Source organism: Leuciscus leuciscus (assembly GCF_965113295.1).
Source record: "Leuciscus leuciscus genome assembly, chromosome: 13".
Classification (NCBI taxonomy): Eukaryota; Metazoa; Chordata; class Actinopteri; order Cypriniformes; family Leuciscidae; genus Leuciscus; species Leuciscus leuciscus.
This window is the reverse complement of record NC_138737.1, coordinates 11,385,860-11,403,495: the sequence shown is the minus strand read 5'-3', so window position 1 is coordinate 11,403,495 and position 17,636 is coordinate 11,385,860. Positions and strand designations below refer to the sequence as shown.

The 17,636-nt window shown below is 38.8% G+C and overlaps 1 protein-coding gene across 1 annotated transcript in view; it reads right to left on the bottom strand.

Moving 5' to 3' along the window:
• Positions 1–17,636, bottom strand: part of notch2 (notch receptor 2) — a 53,818-nt gene that overhangs the window by 6,079 nt on the left and 30,103 nt on the right. Inside the window, exons 3-28 of the mRNA XM_082189055.1 lie at positions 15,456–15,721; positions 14,867–15,208; positions 13,926–14,048; positions 13,414–13,647; positions 13,124–13,279; positions 12,765–12,950; positions 12,539–12,652; positions 11,397–11,510; positions 10,939–11,172; positions 9,932–10,042; positions 8,330–8,522; positions 7,930–8,075; positions 7,725–7,838; positions 6,904–7,023; positions 6,593–6,745; positions 6,147–6,375; positions 5,857–6,058; positions 5,456–5,609; positions 5,165–5,349; positions 4,416–4,548; positions 4,073–4,315; positions 3,847–3,959; positions 1,577–2,085; positions 885–1,235; positions 643–785; positions 344–545 (exon numbers count right to left, since the gene is read on the bottom strand). Of these exons, the coding sequence (XP_082045181.1) occupies positions 344–545; positions 643–785; positions 885–1,235; positions 1,577–2,085; positions 3,847–3,959; positions 4,073–4,315; positions 4,416–4,548; positions 5,165–5,349; positions 5,456–5,609; positions 5,857–6,058; positions 6,147–6,375; positions 6,593–6,745; positions 6,904–7,023; positions 7,725–7,838; positions 7,930–8,075; positions 8,330–8,522; positions 9,932–10,042; positions 10,939–11,172; positions 11,397–11,510; positions 12,539–12,652; positions 12,765–12,950; positions 13,124–13,279; positions 13,414–13,647; positions 13,926–14,048; positions 14,867–15,208; positions 15,456–15,721 (5,070 nt within the window). The remainder of the gene's footprint in view (positions 1–343; positions 546–642; positions 786–884; positions 1,236–1,576; positions 2,086–3,846; positions 3,960–4,072; positions 4,316–4,415; positions 4,549–5,164; positions 5,350–5,455; positions 5,610–5,856; positions 6,059–6,146; positions 6,376–6,592; positions 6,746–6,903; positions 7,024–7,724; positions 7,839–7,929; positions 8,076–8,329; positions 8,523–9,931; positions 10,043–10,938; positions 11,173–11,396; positions 11,511–12,538; positions 12,653–12,764; positions 12,951–13,123; positions 13,280–13,413; positions 13,648–13,925; positions 14,049–14,866; positions 15,209–15,455; positions 15,722–17,636) is intronic.

Sequence of the window (17,636 nt, the reverse complement as noted above, 5' to 3'; positions counted from 1 at the left end):
CAGAATGATCGTATTAACGAGATTAATGCACAAGAAAGTAGTTTAGTGGGAAACCTAGGATTTTGTTCGGTTTTCCACGGATAAATAAATAACATACATTTCCTATAATTCTCTGTGGTGGTACAAGAACAATAAAATCCCTAAAGCTTAAGTTACACACTTACATTAGTGCTAAAAAACATATTTGTCAGTAACTGAAAACAAAGAGAGAAATATGGAATTGCAGAACACTGAATAAACACTGTCACATCATAAAAACTTCCAACTTATTATATAAGAGCTTCCCAAGATGACTTGAAGGCAGCAAATCTAAGATCGTTGTGGATTTCAGGCACACACTTACTTCATGCCAAAATCATCCTGTCCCACTGGCTCTCTCCGCTTGCTGTCATTCTTTAGAAAGCCGTCAGGAAGCCATAAAGTCCCATGCTTGCGTTTGCGCTTGGCAGCCAATACACCCAGCACCAAAATCAGCATGATGATAGCTGCAGCCACAGCAACCAGGTACAGAGCAGTAGGCACTGGTGTAGTTTCATCTTCATCACCTGAGGTCGAAGAGGTTGGTAACAAAGATTACATAGTGAAAAACAGTGAAAACTACAACTGCATTTTGCTGTAGCCCTGTTTTGTCAGTTCACTTACTGCTCACAGAGTAGAAGGGATACGATAGCTCCGATTTCAGGTACTCGGCCGCTATGAAGGCCGCAGCCTGGTCTGCACTGGAGATGCATTCTTTTGAGTGCTGAGAACACTGTCGATTGTCAATCTCCAGGTGAACCTTTGATCTAAACCATGGAGACATCCAAAACCATGTTAATTTATTTTAAAAAATACAACAACATTAGGGTAAAGACAATATTTAAATGTTTGGGCGAGGAACATACCCAATAACCTCCTTCTCTAGCTCTCGTTTTCCACGTTGCTTCATAGCGGCGATACCACTTTGGATTTCACTCTGCTCAGTTCCATAGTATGGGTACACCATAGGTTTCTTATTCTCATCCAGCTTCAGTCGCAGGTTGGTGTGCAGGAGCCTCCCCAAAGAGCGCAAGAAACTCTTAAGGTCACCCATTAGCTCCTCAGGCTGCAACAGCACCACAATCACCAGTGTGCCATCAGCTAGTTTGGGAGGAGTGTCTGCGGCACAGTCCAGACCATCCCAGCCACATGCTTCTGTGTTGCAGCCCTGGTTACAATGACCATTGGCGTAATGATCTGCACAGTATCTATCGTATCTATAGAAGAATTAGGGTAAATAGAGAGATACAGTAGATGGGAGTTAGAAACAATTAGACTCGATTCATCTTTCATTGCGTCACTGTGCAGAGAGTGCAATCAGTAGTACATTAAATAAATGTCAAATGGCAATGGCTCAGACAGTATATAAATACTATACTGTTATATATAAAATCTAATTATGTAATAATCATAATTGTGATTATGTGTTATCATCATATGTGTAAAATTCTGATATATAACATCTCTTTTTGAGAATTTTTTTTTTATTATTCAAGCATTATCTTAGCAATTTTCCCAAAGAAGAGTATGAGTATGAGATTTACACTGGGACACATACTTGCAAGTGCTTGCCGATGTACGATTCTGGCATTCAAAGCTGTCGAAGAGGCAGCCTGCATTGTTGCACTCTGGGTCACAACGGCCATTATGGAATAAGTTCCAGCAGGGCACTGATGTTAGGCAGTTCTTCCAGGGCTTGTCCAAATGGAGCGTACAGTCACCTCCATCCCACTCGCACTCTGGGTTCTTGCATTGCGGGTCACATACTTTGTCTCCCGCCTGCTTTTTACACTCCAAATAAGGGCAGGAAGGTTCAATCATTTGACAGGTCGGCCCACTGAAGCCAGGTGGACACCGGCAGCTGCTGGGATCATCTTGCATACAGGTGCCACCGTTGTGACACATGCAGTGTTTTTTTGTGAAACTCTCACAGTGCGGTCCAGCAAAACCCGCTTGACAGCGGCACTGCGGGCGACTATTTATCACCACGCAATGTCCACCATTCTGACAGCGCAAACTGGCACAGGGGAACATCTCATAATTGCCACAGTTGAAGCCAGTGTAACCCTGAAAGAGCCACACAGAGGGCATCAGATGTAAAAAATAAACCAAATCACAGCACTACTTTACAACTAAATGACTGGAGATTAGTAAGACAGAAACAGTGAGTGAAAGGAGAGAAAAAAGATCAGTTAAAAGAGGGAATCAAGAGTTTCACTTCATACCTGATTTATGCAGCCTCAGCCTTTAATGCAAGCATGAGAGTAAGGAGAGAACAAGCAGCCATGAGAAAAGGAAACATTTTCACCCAAAGCAAAGCAGAGTCGAGCAAAGCAAATGCAGCCGTTAAAGGTTGTAAGAGAAATGTCAGAAAGCACAGTAAGAGACACAGTAGTTAAAATACCCTCCTCCACCTCTCAGGGATCAGTTTGTGGAAATTAGATAGAGGTTTTATGTATTTACAGAAGTTAGGGAATGCTTCAGTACAATAGAGGTTGTTGTCTGATATTACAGGTTTTTTAAATGTAGTCATATTGGCCAATATTGGCCATTTAATTGTGCATGCTCATTTTCTCTATTTTTACATTTAGATTGCCTTTGCCATCATCCCACATTTACTTTAAATAAATTTTTAAAAACACTAATAAATTAACAATGTTAACTGTAATTTTTTAGCAAATATCAAAATGAATGTACATTTTCATAGTGTACATTATAGTGTTGTCATAACATTTAAAACAATGGTATTAGTATTTTATAATCAGGCATGTGATCAGTTGAAGACAAGAAAGAAGGAAAACCTTATTATTAATAACAACAATAAATATTACTATCATTATTATATTATTTTATTTTACAGAACAAAAGTAAAATTATAAAAATTACAATGCTAACATTTATAGTTGCCTTAATTTCTTTGCTTTCAAACATTTCTTCTGCTGAACACAAAGGAAGATATTTTGAAGAATGTCGGTAACCAAACAGTTGATGTACCACATTGACTTACATAGTAGGAAAAGAAAAATACTATGGAAGTCAATGGGGTCCATCAACTGTTTGGTTACCGACATTCTTCAAAATATCTTCCTTTGTGTTCAGCAGAAGAAAGAAATTCATACAGGTTTGAAACAACTTGAGGGTGAGTAAATGATGACAGAATGTTAATTTTTAAATGAACTATTCCTTTAAATACTCTGTAGTACAGAAGAAAAAAAAAGTTTTATTGCACATGCACACCTATACAGTATCGTTCAAAGGTTTAGGGTCAGTAAGATTTCAGTTTCAAATAATCAATATCCCAGATAGCACTGAGATGTAAGTTTTCTATATAAATTATATGGATAGTGTTTTATTGCATTTTATCATATCAATGCTTATTCATTCTCTCTCTTTTACACCATAGCTCTTGTCTAAACAATGGAACGTGTGTGGATGGAATTAACCGCTTCTCTTGCCGCTGTCGACATGGTTTTTCGGGTCAGTTCTGCCAGTTCGAACTGAACGAGTTTGACTCTCATCCATGTAAAAATGGAGCTTTCTACTCAAAGAATTCTGAAAATTATTAAGCAGGACAACTGTTTTCAACATTGATAATAATAATAAATGTTTTATCAGCACCAAATCAGCATATTATAATGTTTTCAAAAGGATCATATGACAAAGAAGTAACGGCTGCTGAAAATTCTGCTTTGCCATCACCAGAAAAAAAATCATTTAAAAATATATAGCATAAGAGACAAAAAACATTAAAAAACATTAAAAAACATTACAGACCCCAAACTTTTTAATGGTAGTGTACATGCATATAAATACTAACACTGCACTTACGGGTTGGCAGGTACAGCTGTATCCATGTACTGAACTCATGTTCATGGCGCATCTGCCGTTGTTATGGCATGGCTTGGACTGGCACAGATCCACCATTAACTCACAGCGTTGCCCTATAGGGAGATGGAGAACACAAGAAATTGTAAAAATAAGAAAACTGTTCATTCAAACCACTTTAAAATAGCAAGAATGAAACATTTAATGTATGTCTCTAATGAAACCTCACCAGTATAACCGAGACGACAGCGACACTGATAGTTATTGGTCAGCGGCACACAGTCTATTGTGCCGGATGGGTTGCAAGGTCCAGAACGACACTCATTCACATCTCCCTCACAATGCACTCCAGTGAAACCAGGAGGGCAGGAGCAAGTGTACCGCCCCACACCGTCCACACACTGGCCGCCGTTCTTACAGCGTGGGCCAAACTCTGGGGCGCATTCATCCACGTCCACCTCACACTGCAAACCTGCACAACAGAGAGGAGGTGGTCAGGGGAAATTTGCATATCAGCGTTACATCTGTGCACTAAACGTACAGCATTAGAAATCAGTCTTTTCAGTCTTTACCTTTGGTGCCAGGAGGGCACGCACAGGAGAAGCGGTTGATCAAATCAATGCAGGTGCCTCCATTCCGACAGGGATTTGACTGGCACTCGTCAACATCATATTCACAGTTCACACCCTGATAACCTGCTTTGCACTGATAGAGAAAGAGAGGTTTATAAAGTAGATGTATAGTTTTCTCTATCTATTCTATACTATTTCTATATACATCACCATTTTAGTGTTTGGGGTCAGTAAGACATTTTAATGTTTTTGAAAGAAGTCTCTCATGCTCACTAAAGTTGTATTTATTTGATCAAAATACAATGTAGAATGTTTCACAATATTAATGTTTTTAATTGAAAATGATTTTATTATTTTAAAATGTAATTTATTCCTATGGTGGTAAAGCTGAATTATCAGCATTATTACTCTAGTCTTCAGTGTCACATGATTCTTCAGAAATGCTTCTAATATACTGATTTGGCACTCAAGAAACATTTCTTATTATCAATGTTGAAAAAGTTTATTTTTTGCACATAATATTTTTAAGGGAACCTTGATTTATTTTTTCAGGATTCTTTGCCGAATAGAAAGTTATCTGAAATAGAAATCTTTTGTAACTTTATAAATGTCTTTATAATGTCACTTTTCATCAATTTTACATGTCCTTGCTGAATAAAATTATTAATTTCTTTCAAAAAACATTTAGTTTACTGACCGCAAACTTTAAATAATAGCATATCAATGTTAGTAAGAGAGATCAGTTGTACCTGGCAGTCATATCCACCCTGGTAGTCCATACAGGTCCCTCCGTTTCTGCAGGGGCTGGAGAGGCATTCATCCACCTCCTCCTCACAGTAACTGCCCATATAACCTCTCTGACAAATACACTGGTGTGTGTTGTCTTTGTCCATACACCTTCCAGCATGCTTACAGACCATGTCCACTGCCACACCTGGAGCACATCAGAACTTACATTAAGGATTCAAAATACAAAAAAATTACAGTAACAGTGAAATTTGTGAGCTTGAATAACAACAGACTATTGTTTAATGTCTCACCCTTGCTAATGGCAACAGCCTGGCAGGACATGTTTGGGATGTCACAATACAGGCCTGTCCAGCCGTGCTGACAGCTGCATCTCCAATCCATCTCCTTCTGGATGCACGTACCCCCATTCTGACACTTAATCTGACTGCACACGTTCACCATTGACTGCAGAATGAAACAGCCAGATAAATTAATCTGACAACATAACTGTAGAACAATCACATACTGGCAAACAAATAAAAAAAATTTATAATTACATTTGAGTGTCTTTTATGTTTTTGCTGAGTTGAAAGATAATTTAATGGCAATTAAATAGCAGATCTTCTAGATTGTAGGCTTAAATCAACATATAGTCATTGTGCAACATCAACCGTGTGTGTTTACAATCTAAGACTGAATGGACAGTTTGTACCTCGCAGGTTTTTCCTTTGTACATCAGTGGGCAGGTGCAGTGGAAGGTCCCCAGGCCATCTATGCAGGTGCCGCCATTTTTACATGGATGAGAGTCACACTCGTTCAGTTCGAACTGGCAGAACTGACCCGAAAAACCATGTCGACAGCGGCAAGAGAAGCGGTTAATTCCATCCACACACGTTCCATTGTTTAGACAAGAGCTATGACATAAAAGAGAGAGAATGAATAAGCATTGATATGATAAAATGCAATAAAACACTATCCATATAATTTACATAGAAAACTAACGTCTCAGTGCAATCTGGGATATCACGTTCACAGTTGATGCCATCATATCCAGGCAGGCATTGACATGTGTAGCTGTTCACATAGTCGCTGCAGTGGCCTCCATTCCAGCAGGGATTGCTGGAGCACTCGTCCACCTCCTCCTCACAGCGCTCGCCATAGAAACCAGCTCTGCACTCGCACAAGAACCGCCCAACTTTATCAACACACGTACCACCGTTACGGCATGGATCTGAAGAAGAGAGTGAAAATTAAAGAGATTAATATTAGATTGGTGTTTTCAAATTGGTGTCCAACAGAAAATATGAAAAAGATTTATTTATTGAAAAAGAAATATTTATTGAATCTGACATTATCTCTGATTTATTCTGCTTGAAACTGGTCATTAGATGAATCACAATTCATTTATTTCATTGACAGCCATCAATCTGTTTGGGAATGACACATACTGGAGCTGCAGTCATCGATGTTGGTCTGGCAGTTGACCCCAGTGTATCCAGGCTGACACTCACAACGGTAGCTGCCAACTGTGTTTACACAGTGAGCTCCATTCTGACATGGGCTCTTCTTGCACTCATCTACATCTTCTGTGCACTGGGCTCCTAGACACATATAACAGACAGACACTCAGACATTCTGGATAGATTTTTATCTACTATTGGGTATGTCATTTGATCATGGAAAAGGTGTTGCACGTGGTTGTCACAACATCAAAGATATTCTTGAGGAATAAAAGCACACACAGACTTAAGGCACTTACCTTCCCAGCCGCTGTGGCAAATGCAGGTGTAGCTGGTGTAATCCAGGGATGGCTGACACACCCCTCGTCTCTGACAGGGCTGAGACTGACAGGGGACCAACTTATCCTCACACTGTCTCCCTGAAAATCGAGCAGTACAGTCAGTTGTGGATACAGTATGGAGTGGTTCTCAAAACAGTACCAAAATATTTATTGTACAAAAGTAATCAAAAATGTCCTTGGAATCAAACATTTATAAAATATAATTAGGGCTGTCAAAATGAACATGTTAATGCATACAATACATTTTTTCACTTTAACGTGTTAAAATTATTTGACACAATTAACCAAGCATTCGTTTTTTCCCTTCATCCTTTAGCAAGCGTTACACCATAGGATCACGGTATCATTTATTCAAGTGCTTTTAAACCATTCATGCGTGATAAGATGAAAAAACAGAACTTAAATCTGTACTGGTGCGCTGTCTGTGAATCTCCTGTCTGTGTGACAGTCACACACTCATGCGCACAGAAAGCTGCTTCAGACAGCGTGGCGGCAGCATTTAGTTCTCTTTCACGCTTGAACGGACAAAAAACACAAAAGTATGCCAGAATGCCCACTTTGTCGAGTATCCCCGTAAGCACAGTCTTAAATGAGTTAAATAAAGTCTTAAATGACCGTAAAGAGTTGTGAGGATATCGGATGTGTGGGCGGAAATCTTTTTATCAAGCTAATATAATCAGACAACAAAGTGTCATAAATGTTGCTTCCATAATTAAAATCATGTACAAAAATTTTTTTTAATAAAAACTGTACACTGTAACTGTAAATGTGTGTGTCACCTGTGTAAGGCAGAGAGCAGTAACAAATGTAGCTGTTGACTCCATCCACACACGTTCCCTGATTCATACAGGGGTTTGACTCACACTCATTAATGTTTATTTCGCAGTTAAAACCTGAAAGAGACAGGGCAAACCAGGGAGTTGGGGACAGAAATAAACGTCATTGTTACTCTGTTTAGAAAGGTAATGGACCACACGCCTTTACCTGCAAATCCACGGGAACAAAGGCAGGTGTAGCCATTGAGATGGTCATTACAGGTTCCACCATTCTGGCACGGGTTGGACTGACACTCGTTCTTCTCTCGCTCACAATTCTTACCCTCCCAACCACGCTCACATGCACAAAGGTACCTATAAATAGATAAGTTAGAAATGAAAAAGACAACTGGCCATAGAAGCATATAGTTTATCCTAATTCACATTATAGTGCCTCTTACGGCAATGCTAAAAAAGCAGTGTGTATTTGTCATGAATTTAGTGCTTAGAGTTCAAAAAAGTGCATCTCTTTACAGAATATAACAGGAAATGTATTAAGTAGGTTGTGCAACAAAGAATCATTGTCAGTCACATTGACAAAATGGTTTGTAAGTTAAGGCTGTTCCTACCCGTCCTGCTGCTCAATACAGTCTCCGTGCAGGCAGGGCATGGGGCTGCAGTGGTCTGCACCTGAGTGACACAGAGGACCATGAGTCCCAAGTGGACACAAACACTGAAACCCGTTCACCTTGTCCACACACGTCCCTCCACTCAGACACGGGCTCGAACTGCACTCGTTGATCTCCTCAGTGCATCGTTCTCCTAAGCCAGAGAGGAGAAAGAGTCATTATTGAATAATTACTGTTCGAATACATTAATTCTTTTGACCTTTTATTAAAAAAAATCACATTCAAATCTAATCTTTCATTGAAGTAAAACAATTATAAATGGAGGTAAAATCTCATTATGAAATAAAATATTTAATTAAATACACATTGGCCAAAATTAATGGCACCCTTTTATTCAATACTTTTATGCAACCTCCTTTTGCAAAGAGAACAGCTCTGAGTATTCTCCTATAATGCCTGATGAGGTTGAACACCTGACAACATTAAAGATCCAGCAGTATATTTAATCGTACACATGAATTGAAAAACTGAATATGCTGGAGTTTGTTTTTGAATGAGTAGGGGATTTTCTTTTAACTTAGTTAGATTTTATCTTTTTAGAGGGATTTCTAATCCCAAGACTCAACTACTTTCTGCAATTCTCTAGCTGGGATCCTTGGAGAGTCTTTGTCTACTTGAACTATCCTCCTCGCTGTGCATTAAGACAACATTGACACACAACCTCTTCCATGCAGATTTGTAACATTTCCTGTTGATTTCTTAATTATATCTGATTATTTCTGAACTTCTTAATTATTGCTCTGATGGTGGAAATGGGAATTTTCAATGCTTTAGCTATTTTCTTACATCCACTTTCTATTTTGTGAAGCTCAACAATTTTTTGCTGCACATCAGAACTATATTCTTTGGTTTTACTTGTTGTGATGAATGATTAAGGGAATTTGGCCTTTGTGTTTCCTTATATTTATATATTATACTTATAAATATATTTATATTTCCTTAAATATATTATGAAGTCATGGCTGGATAATGTCATGTTCCTGGTCACCCTGGTGTGCTAAAAATTGTAAATATGAAAGGGAATATACTTAAGATATATTTATCTTACAATAATTACTAGGGCTACCAATAATTGTGGCCAAAGTGTATTAGAGAAAAACATTTATTTCATAATATGATTTCCCTCCTCCCCAAAATTCATTAGTTTTACTTTAAGACAAGGTCCGATTTTTGTGTGTATATTTTGAATGTATGATCAAAAGGATAAACAATGCATATTTATTTTCATAGCCTTCTTTGATTATATTTACCAAGGTTGCCATTAATTCTGAGTATGACTGTATTTTTGAGCCCAGAATGTGAACAAAGTGAAGCTAGCAAACAAAATCAAAATCTCCCAGAATTGTCCATATTGGGCCTCATTCTGAATTTGTGTAAATCCATTTTTGCATAAACTGTTGTGTTAAAGGTAAAGCAATGATTTATATCATTTATATGGTTTATATAATGATGTACATGTTCTATTTACATAGAACTTTCTGTTCATGATTAATAAATGAAGCCCATTTGCATGTGTGTATTTGTGTATGTCCGTGAACAAACCTGTGTATCCAGGTTCGCACACACATTTGTACTCGTTGATTCCATCCTCACAGGTCCCGTGCTGGCAGGGATTACTGGCACAGTCATCTTGGTTAATCTCACAGTTCACGCCTATGACAAATGATAAAATAATCAAAGGAAATGTAGGCAGGTAAATAAAACGGAACCAGTTTATACAGCAGCCTTTGAAAAGTTTCTGAAAAGTTTTAAAGGCTGCTGTATGTAATGATGGGTTTTTTTCAGAGTGTGTGTGTGTGTGTGTGTTTTTGTATGTATGGTTTATGAGGAAACAAATGTGTACAATGACATGGGTATTACAAAGTAAACATGGTTTACAAGGACACTTCCTGTGAATAGAGGAATGGGATAGAATATACAGTTTGTACAGTATAAAAACCTTTACACCTATGAAGAGTCCCCGTAAACAACATATACAGGTATGAGTGTGTGTGTGTGTGTGTGTGTGTGTGTGTGTGTGTGTGTGTGTGTGTGTGTGTGTGTGTGTGTGAGAGAGAGAGAGAGAAATTGTCCATCAGAGGGGTTTAGTGAGCTTTGTGTTGTCTGTCAGACAGTGTTAGTGAGGAAAACAGGATTTTTCGTACTCTATTTAAATAAAAGAGTGCACTATGTAGACATACTTTAACAACGTAGACACCCAGACCACTTACAGAAATTAAACAAAAATGGTTCAATAATTTATAATTGAAGCCAGAGGCTTGAGCAAATTAAAATATGACCACTTAAATTCACATATCACATACTTTACATAGACATTAGCCAATCAAAACAGAGGTCATGCAGACACCTCAAAGGTACAGTGACAAAAATCTGCCTCTGTAACTGTGAAGGGTGGATAATGGTAAAGATAAACTAAATTAAGACTAGATTTTGGTAAAAGAAAATGTGCTGTCATCATAATTAGACATTAATACAAATTAAAATGCTGCAAATGTATAGTATATGGCCCTTTAAAGAGTCTGTGAAATGTAAAGATGTGCGAGACCCACCTGAGGTGCCCGGCTGGCAGTTGCATTGGTACATGTTGACCAGGTCAACACAGCGTCCTCTGTTTTGGCAGGGGTCACTCTGGCACTCGCGTATCTGCTCACTGCAGATGGGGCCCATGTAACCTGGGTGGCACTTGCAGATGTAGGTAGCAATTCCGTCTTCGCAATCGCCATGGTGACAGGGTTCAGGTTCACAGTCGTTAATGTTATCCATACATAATGGCCCTGTGAAACCTAAAGAGAACAGCATACAAGACAAGGAATTAGTACAACTTAGAACTTAGGAACTTAGAACATTTGCTAATAACTTACAATGAATAACACTAATATATTTTAACTATGCAGTTTAGTTATTCATTTATATATATAAATAACGTTAATTGGAAAATTGTGTTGTTAATGCTTTTGTCTATCCTTCCCCTTTGAGGAGATTTTTTCAAAAGAGTTTATATCGTTACCTTCAGCACATTCACACTCATAGCCGTTAGGACGGTCGAGACACTTGGCTCCATTATGGCACGGCGTGCTGGCACACTCATCAATGTCAACTTGACACATTTCCCCAGTGAAACCTGTGGTCAAATTCAAATTCTCACATTCAATATCATGTTAAAGAACAGTACCCAGCCCAGCATATATTAAGGGGTTTCCACACATATAACTCTGTGCAGCAACAAAGTGACAGGAAGTACATAATTTTTACTGAGATTTGGTGATATTAAACGACATGAGCGACTGTTGGCCATGCAACATATCTGAGTTGCAACAAAGTTTATGTAAATGATAATACCATATTATTAGAAGTTCATGTAACTTCTTACATGTTACTACATACATGCCGATTTTATTTACTGCAGAAATCTGTTGTTCATTTTGTTCATGCTATGAATAATTTTGCACTGCTGCCATTTAGAAGTAAACATTTCCCCACTAGAATAAAAAAAAAACCTTGTCAAAATTAGATAGACATCTTGTTTATACTAGTAATAAGAGCCACTAGAGGGCCTCAGTAAACTGTAAAAAGTAAAAAGGGTCACAGGATGATCTAAATTGATTCACAATTAAATTATATTATTCATATAATATAAATAATATTATTAACATATTAAAATAATAAAATAAGACAACCTATCATTCAAACATTTGGTGTAGGTAATATTTTTAGTGTTTTTTCAGTTATAATGTTCATTCGGTCACACTTTAGTTTAGGGTCCAATTCTAAAGTGTTACCATTCATTCTTATGTTCATTTGATCAAAAATACTGTAAAACAGTAATATTGTGATATTACAATTTAAATTTGTGACATATTACAATGTAAAATAACTGTTTTCTATTTTAATCTATGTTTTAGCATTTAATTTAATCCTGTGGTGGCAAACATGCAGTTCTTGAAACTTCTGGAATCACATAAATGAATCATGGTTAATTTATTTAACTACATCGACACTCCTAGTTTTCTGTTAATAAAAAAAAAGTTGGAAGCTTTGTCATAATTACAGTAGAAAAACCTCATAAATCTTATATATGGTGGCCTTCAAATATTGTGCTTGACAACGTGGGCTATTCAAGTCAAAAAGTTCAATGCATATTGTACTCACCTTGAGGACACTCGCAGACGAAACGGCTGACCTGGTCTAGACATCTACCGTTATTGAGACAAGGCGAGCTGGCACACTCATTAATGTCAATCTCACAGTGCAATCCCTCAAAGCCTATGGGAGAAAACACACGCATACACAGTCACCAGATGAATATGAGGACATGGAGCCAAAACAGTGTCAACATGCACCTGATTACAGTGTGTGTGAGTCTGTGCGCAAGTACCTGGCATACAGATGCAGGTGTAATCTCCTATCTGGTCCAAGCAGGTGGCATCATTCTGGCAGGGGTTGGAGCCACATTCGTTGATGTCCTGCTCACAGCGTGGGCCGGTGTAACCTGGAGCGCAATTACAGCTGAACGAACCCTCTGTGTTCTTACATGAGCCACTATGCTCACATGGGTTTGGCCCTGATGGATCAAAAAATAAAGTCAGAGAGAGAAAGTTTAAGCAAGATATAAAAATGCCCAAAACACTGTGATGTGTGTATGAAGGGAAAATGATGAGAAATAAAGACATACAAAGAACACACAGACAGACAGAGAAAAGGAGAGTTGTAAGAACTTCCTGCAGACTGTCTCACCGATGAAACACTCGTCGATATCCTCTGCACACGTGCTGCCCTTGTACCCCGAGGGGCAGTTACAGTTGAACTTGCCATTGACGGGGTTCGTGTCGCATTGAGCTCCCATTTTGCAAGGGTTACTGGTGCAGGCATCATCAATGTGACAAAGCAAACCTTGAGAATGGAAATAATTGCTTTGGTTACTACAACTGATTTGAGATGTTTTTAGTGTACACTATTTTACATTACATCACATCATTACATTACATCACAGGTCATTTTTAGGCTGTGTGGTTGTTTTTACTGACCAGTCTTGCCGGGAGGGCAGCTGCAAACGAATGAAGCCACGCGGTCAATGCAAGTGGAGCCGGTGGTGCAGGGCTCAGCTGCACAGTCATCAATGTTTTCAGAGCAGTCAGGGCCGCTCCAGCCATTCACACATACACAGTTGTAGCCATTGCGTGTGTTACTGCATGTGCCTCCGTTCTGACAGGTGTTGGGCTGCAGTCTGCATTCATCCACGTCATCGGTGCAAAATTGACCTGGAAACAAAAGGGTCACACTTTCAATAGGACATTTTAAAGGAGGTTTGACCAAAGGTTCTGGCAAACATTGAAAATTATGAGTTGTATTAATGTTTCCTTAAATTGATTCAAATAAACAATTCACCAATTTCAGATTGTCAATTTTTGTAATGAATCGGTGAATAAACATGATTCAGATTGACTGAATCATTAAAAAAAGGTTTAGTGGAAAAGTGAACTAGATGGAACAAACATGCATAAAAACACACAAACAGAATATAAAGCTATTTCTATACCAGTCCATTCAGGTGGGCACTGGCAGTTGTAGGTGTTCACTCCATCCATACATGTAGCTCCATTCTGACAACGGTGATTTGGACAATCATCAATGTTCACCTCACAGTTTGTCCCATTAAAACCTGAACAGGAAAATCAGAGAGAAAATTTCCTCAACAACTCACTCTCAATCCCAGGTATCGGTAACACAAAGGTGCTCTGTCTCGCTTTGGCATTATTAAACGTAATTACTCAACTTTAAAGCACGAACAGACATTTCTCACGGCTCTTGTTCTCTGCCTGAGGTGAGAGAAGAGTTTTGGCCTGTTGATTTGTTTTGCCAGCATGGCTCTCTTGAAATGTTAAACTGATCATTTAAAGTAACTCTGTGTGTTGTAGTCCCAAACAAATAAAGATGCAACCAGCATCTGATTCAATAAAGAAACATGTCAGTTTCTGACATGTTTCTGTGCAAAATTCAGATCAGCAAGTTTTTTTTATCCAAGCAAAAAAAATTTAATAATAATAATTGTATATAGTATAGTATATTTCTATATTATTTAATAATTCCTGAAGTAATTTAATCCAGCTGATTGCTTCTCGACAATCATTAGTAAGAAAGCTTGACTGTAACTAGTAACTAGACTTAACAGTAACTTAGCTTAGCTAAACGTGTCTAGTTGTGAAGTGATTGGAACTCCTATTTCCTATGCAATGACATTTTGCATTTTTCTAACAGAATGCTTGAAAATCAGTTTGTAGTTTTAATCGGTTTATCGCCTACTTTACCACTGCTGTGGTAAAATCTCATCAGACATTGGTCAAAGCTGGCTCAGCTCCAAGTGGACAAGCTTGGACAATGTTTTCAGTTCCATTTTAACAATTTTAGCTTCTGTTCAAATCCTGTAATTTTTTTGCTATGATCAAAATAGCTATATATTTCCTCTTCAAGGGAACAAACCTGGCAGACAGTGGCATACATAAGTCGTGTCCGTCATCTGTCGACAGGTTCCACCATTGAGGCAGGGGGATGGAAAGCAAGGCACATAAACGGTCTCGCAGTGGGGGCCGGTAAAGCCGGGTTGGCAGTTACATCGATATGACCCTGGGGTGTTCAGACACATGCCTTCGTTCTTGCACAGAGATGGGGAGATGGCACACTCATCTGTGTCATTGAGACAACGGGCGCCATGGTAACCAGGAGGACAGGAACAAGAGAAATCGCGGTTGGGCAGAGCATGGCAGGTACCACCGTTGGCACATGGGCTAGACAGACATGTGTCCTCTTGCTCACAATGCTGACCTAAGGAGATAATGTCACCGTAGAACAAAAACAACAACAAAGTCATCAATATGTGAGGGTGTATTCATCCTGTACTTAAAATAGTTTGTTTGTTTTTTTGAAGAAAAGAAAAGATAAGATCTAGTGAGCTGCCATTTTTTAATGTTCAAATCCTACAATGCCCAAAAATACTGTCTAGATACACAACCAGGGTCTCAGTGAGATAAAGAGAGAGAAACAGAAATGGGAAGCAAGAGAGAGATCTGACCTGTCCATCCGCGGGCACACACGCATTGGTACTGGTCGTTAGGGAGAAGCGAGCACTTCCCCCCATTGGTGCAAGGGTTGTTGGGGTAGCAGGTGGAGTTTTTCTGGATCTCGCAACGCTGGCCCGCGAAGCCCAGAGGACAATCGCAGCTTGGGCTCCCGGGTACGCCGGCCACGCTCACGGTGCACCCTCCTCCATTCAGACAATATCCCACGTAACAAGGGTCCTTGTGCTGACAATACTCGCCTAAAAAACCAGGAGCACACCTGAAACACACACAGAAAAACAGGGCACAAATATTATTCAGGGTCTGTAAGAGTCTAATTCAAACGTTTTGATATGAGTCATGCAACATAATAGGAAACAGTATTGCATACTGTTGTCTGCATGGTGTAAAAATCTAGCTCAAGAATCATGCGCATCAATTGCAACTTAAAAATAATTATAATAATTATAATTGAAGCATTTCAAACACATAAGAAATATGCACATAAGAAACAAAATGCTGCTATTTGCATAAATGTTAATAAAAAACCAATAGAGCCTTTTGAAGGCTCGTGGCAAGAAAAACAATTATTGCAGATTTGCATTGAGTTCAGTGTTTGCATTTTGATGCAGTTATACAACCTGAGTTTGTGCAAATGAGACATGGTATCTAGTCTAAAATTTTACTATTAGTGTAATCCTGAACCTAATCCAATATATAAATATACTGTGTGTGTGTGTGTATGTATATATATATATATATATATATATATATATATTTTAAACAATATATATATTATGTAGCAGTGTAGGAGCACAATAAAGCCAATACAGTTTGTTAAAGACAATATGATATTAAATGCAGATGCTGTTTCTAGTTGTTTTTCAAAGTTTTTGAGATGCCACATGGGATGTGATGCCACAACGAGGACAGAATGAGGGCAATAGTAGATGTTAACCCATAGTCCCATACAGAATGAGTTTCATGTCATTTGTCACGAGACAGTGAGACACATTTCTCCTCCGCCTCCTCACTGCAGTTCTCCACAGATTTCAGCACATGACCAGTGCTCACACAGAGGAAATTACATGATTGCAAAATACGATTGAGGGGAAAAAAACGTTGTCTGCCCTTCAGTCTCTTTCTCTCTATCCATTCAACCCCCACCCCTCTCTCTCTCTCTCTCTCTCTCTCTCTCTCTCTCTCTCTCTCTCTCTCTCTCTCTCTCTCTTTTTTTTTTTAGATCTTACTAAAGTTTAACTGTTATGGTCCAGCGAAGTCATACCTATACTTCCCAAAAAGAGAGTTTGATTGACAGAGAGAGAGAGATAGGGCAAATAAAGAAAAGTGAAAAATATTATAATTTAATATTAACCTTAAATCAACTCAGTTGCAATGCTATGTAAAGTGTTTCTGTGTTTGACACACTACAGCCTGCTGCCATGCAGGTGCCGGCCTCCCAGAGGACGGTCAGGTAACACAGATGAGGGATAAAAGAAGCCCCTTTGACAATATGTGTGTGTGTGTGTGTGTGTGTGTGTGTGTGTGTGTGTGTGTGTGTGTGTGTGTGTGTGTGTGTGTGTGTGTGTGTGTGTGTGTGTGTGTGTGTGTGCTCTGAGTAAGAATACACCCACGGCGACCCTCTGGTCACAAGATCACAGCGGTGCTGACACTCAAACAACAACAAACACACTTAAACCCGGCGCAAGCAAACAGCCTGGACTCTGGGGAACAGGCCTCTTTCCGAAAGTTGTGTCACTTTATACTATTCAAAGACATGAAGGGATTTTCGCTTTGTCTCCACTTTGATTTCACAAGGGAAAAGCTTGTTCAGACTAGGGATGTGCGCAACGACTAATTTCGTAAACGTTTAAATGGAAATTTTGAAACCGACTAGTCGAGTAGCATAAACCTTCCCCTCCCCTCTGCCCTCCATAGACATTCTGTACATGCGATCAATTTGAAATAGACTACTTAATCTATGAACAGTCAAATCCCATATTTAATGCCACTAAAAACAGGTCAGATACATGTGATGTGCTTGCCTTCCATTATCATTGTATATTAAACGTTCACTTAAGCAAAGTTAGCCATTATAGACATATTTATTCAAATCAACTGAATCAATAGGCAGCACCGGACCAGATAGTATATCAAACCTATAGGGGAATTATCACCCTACGTCACACAGCGTC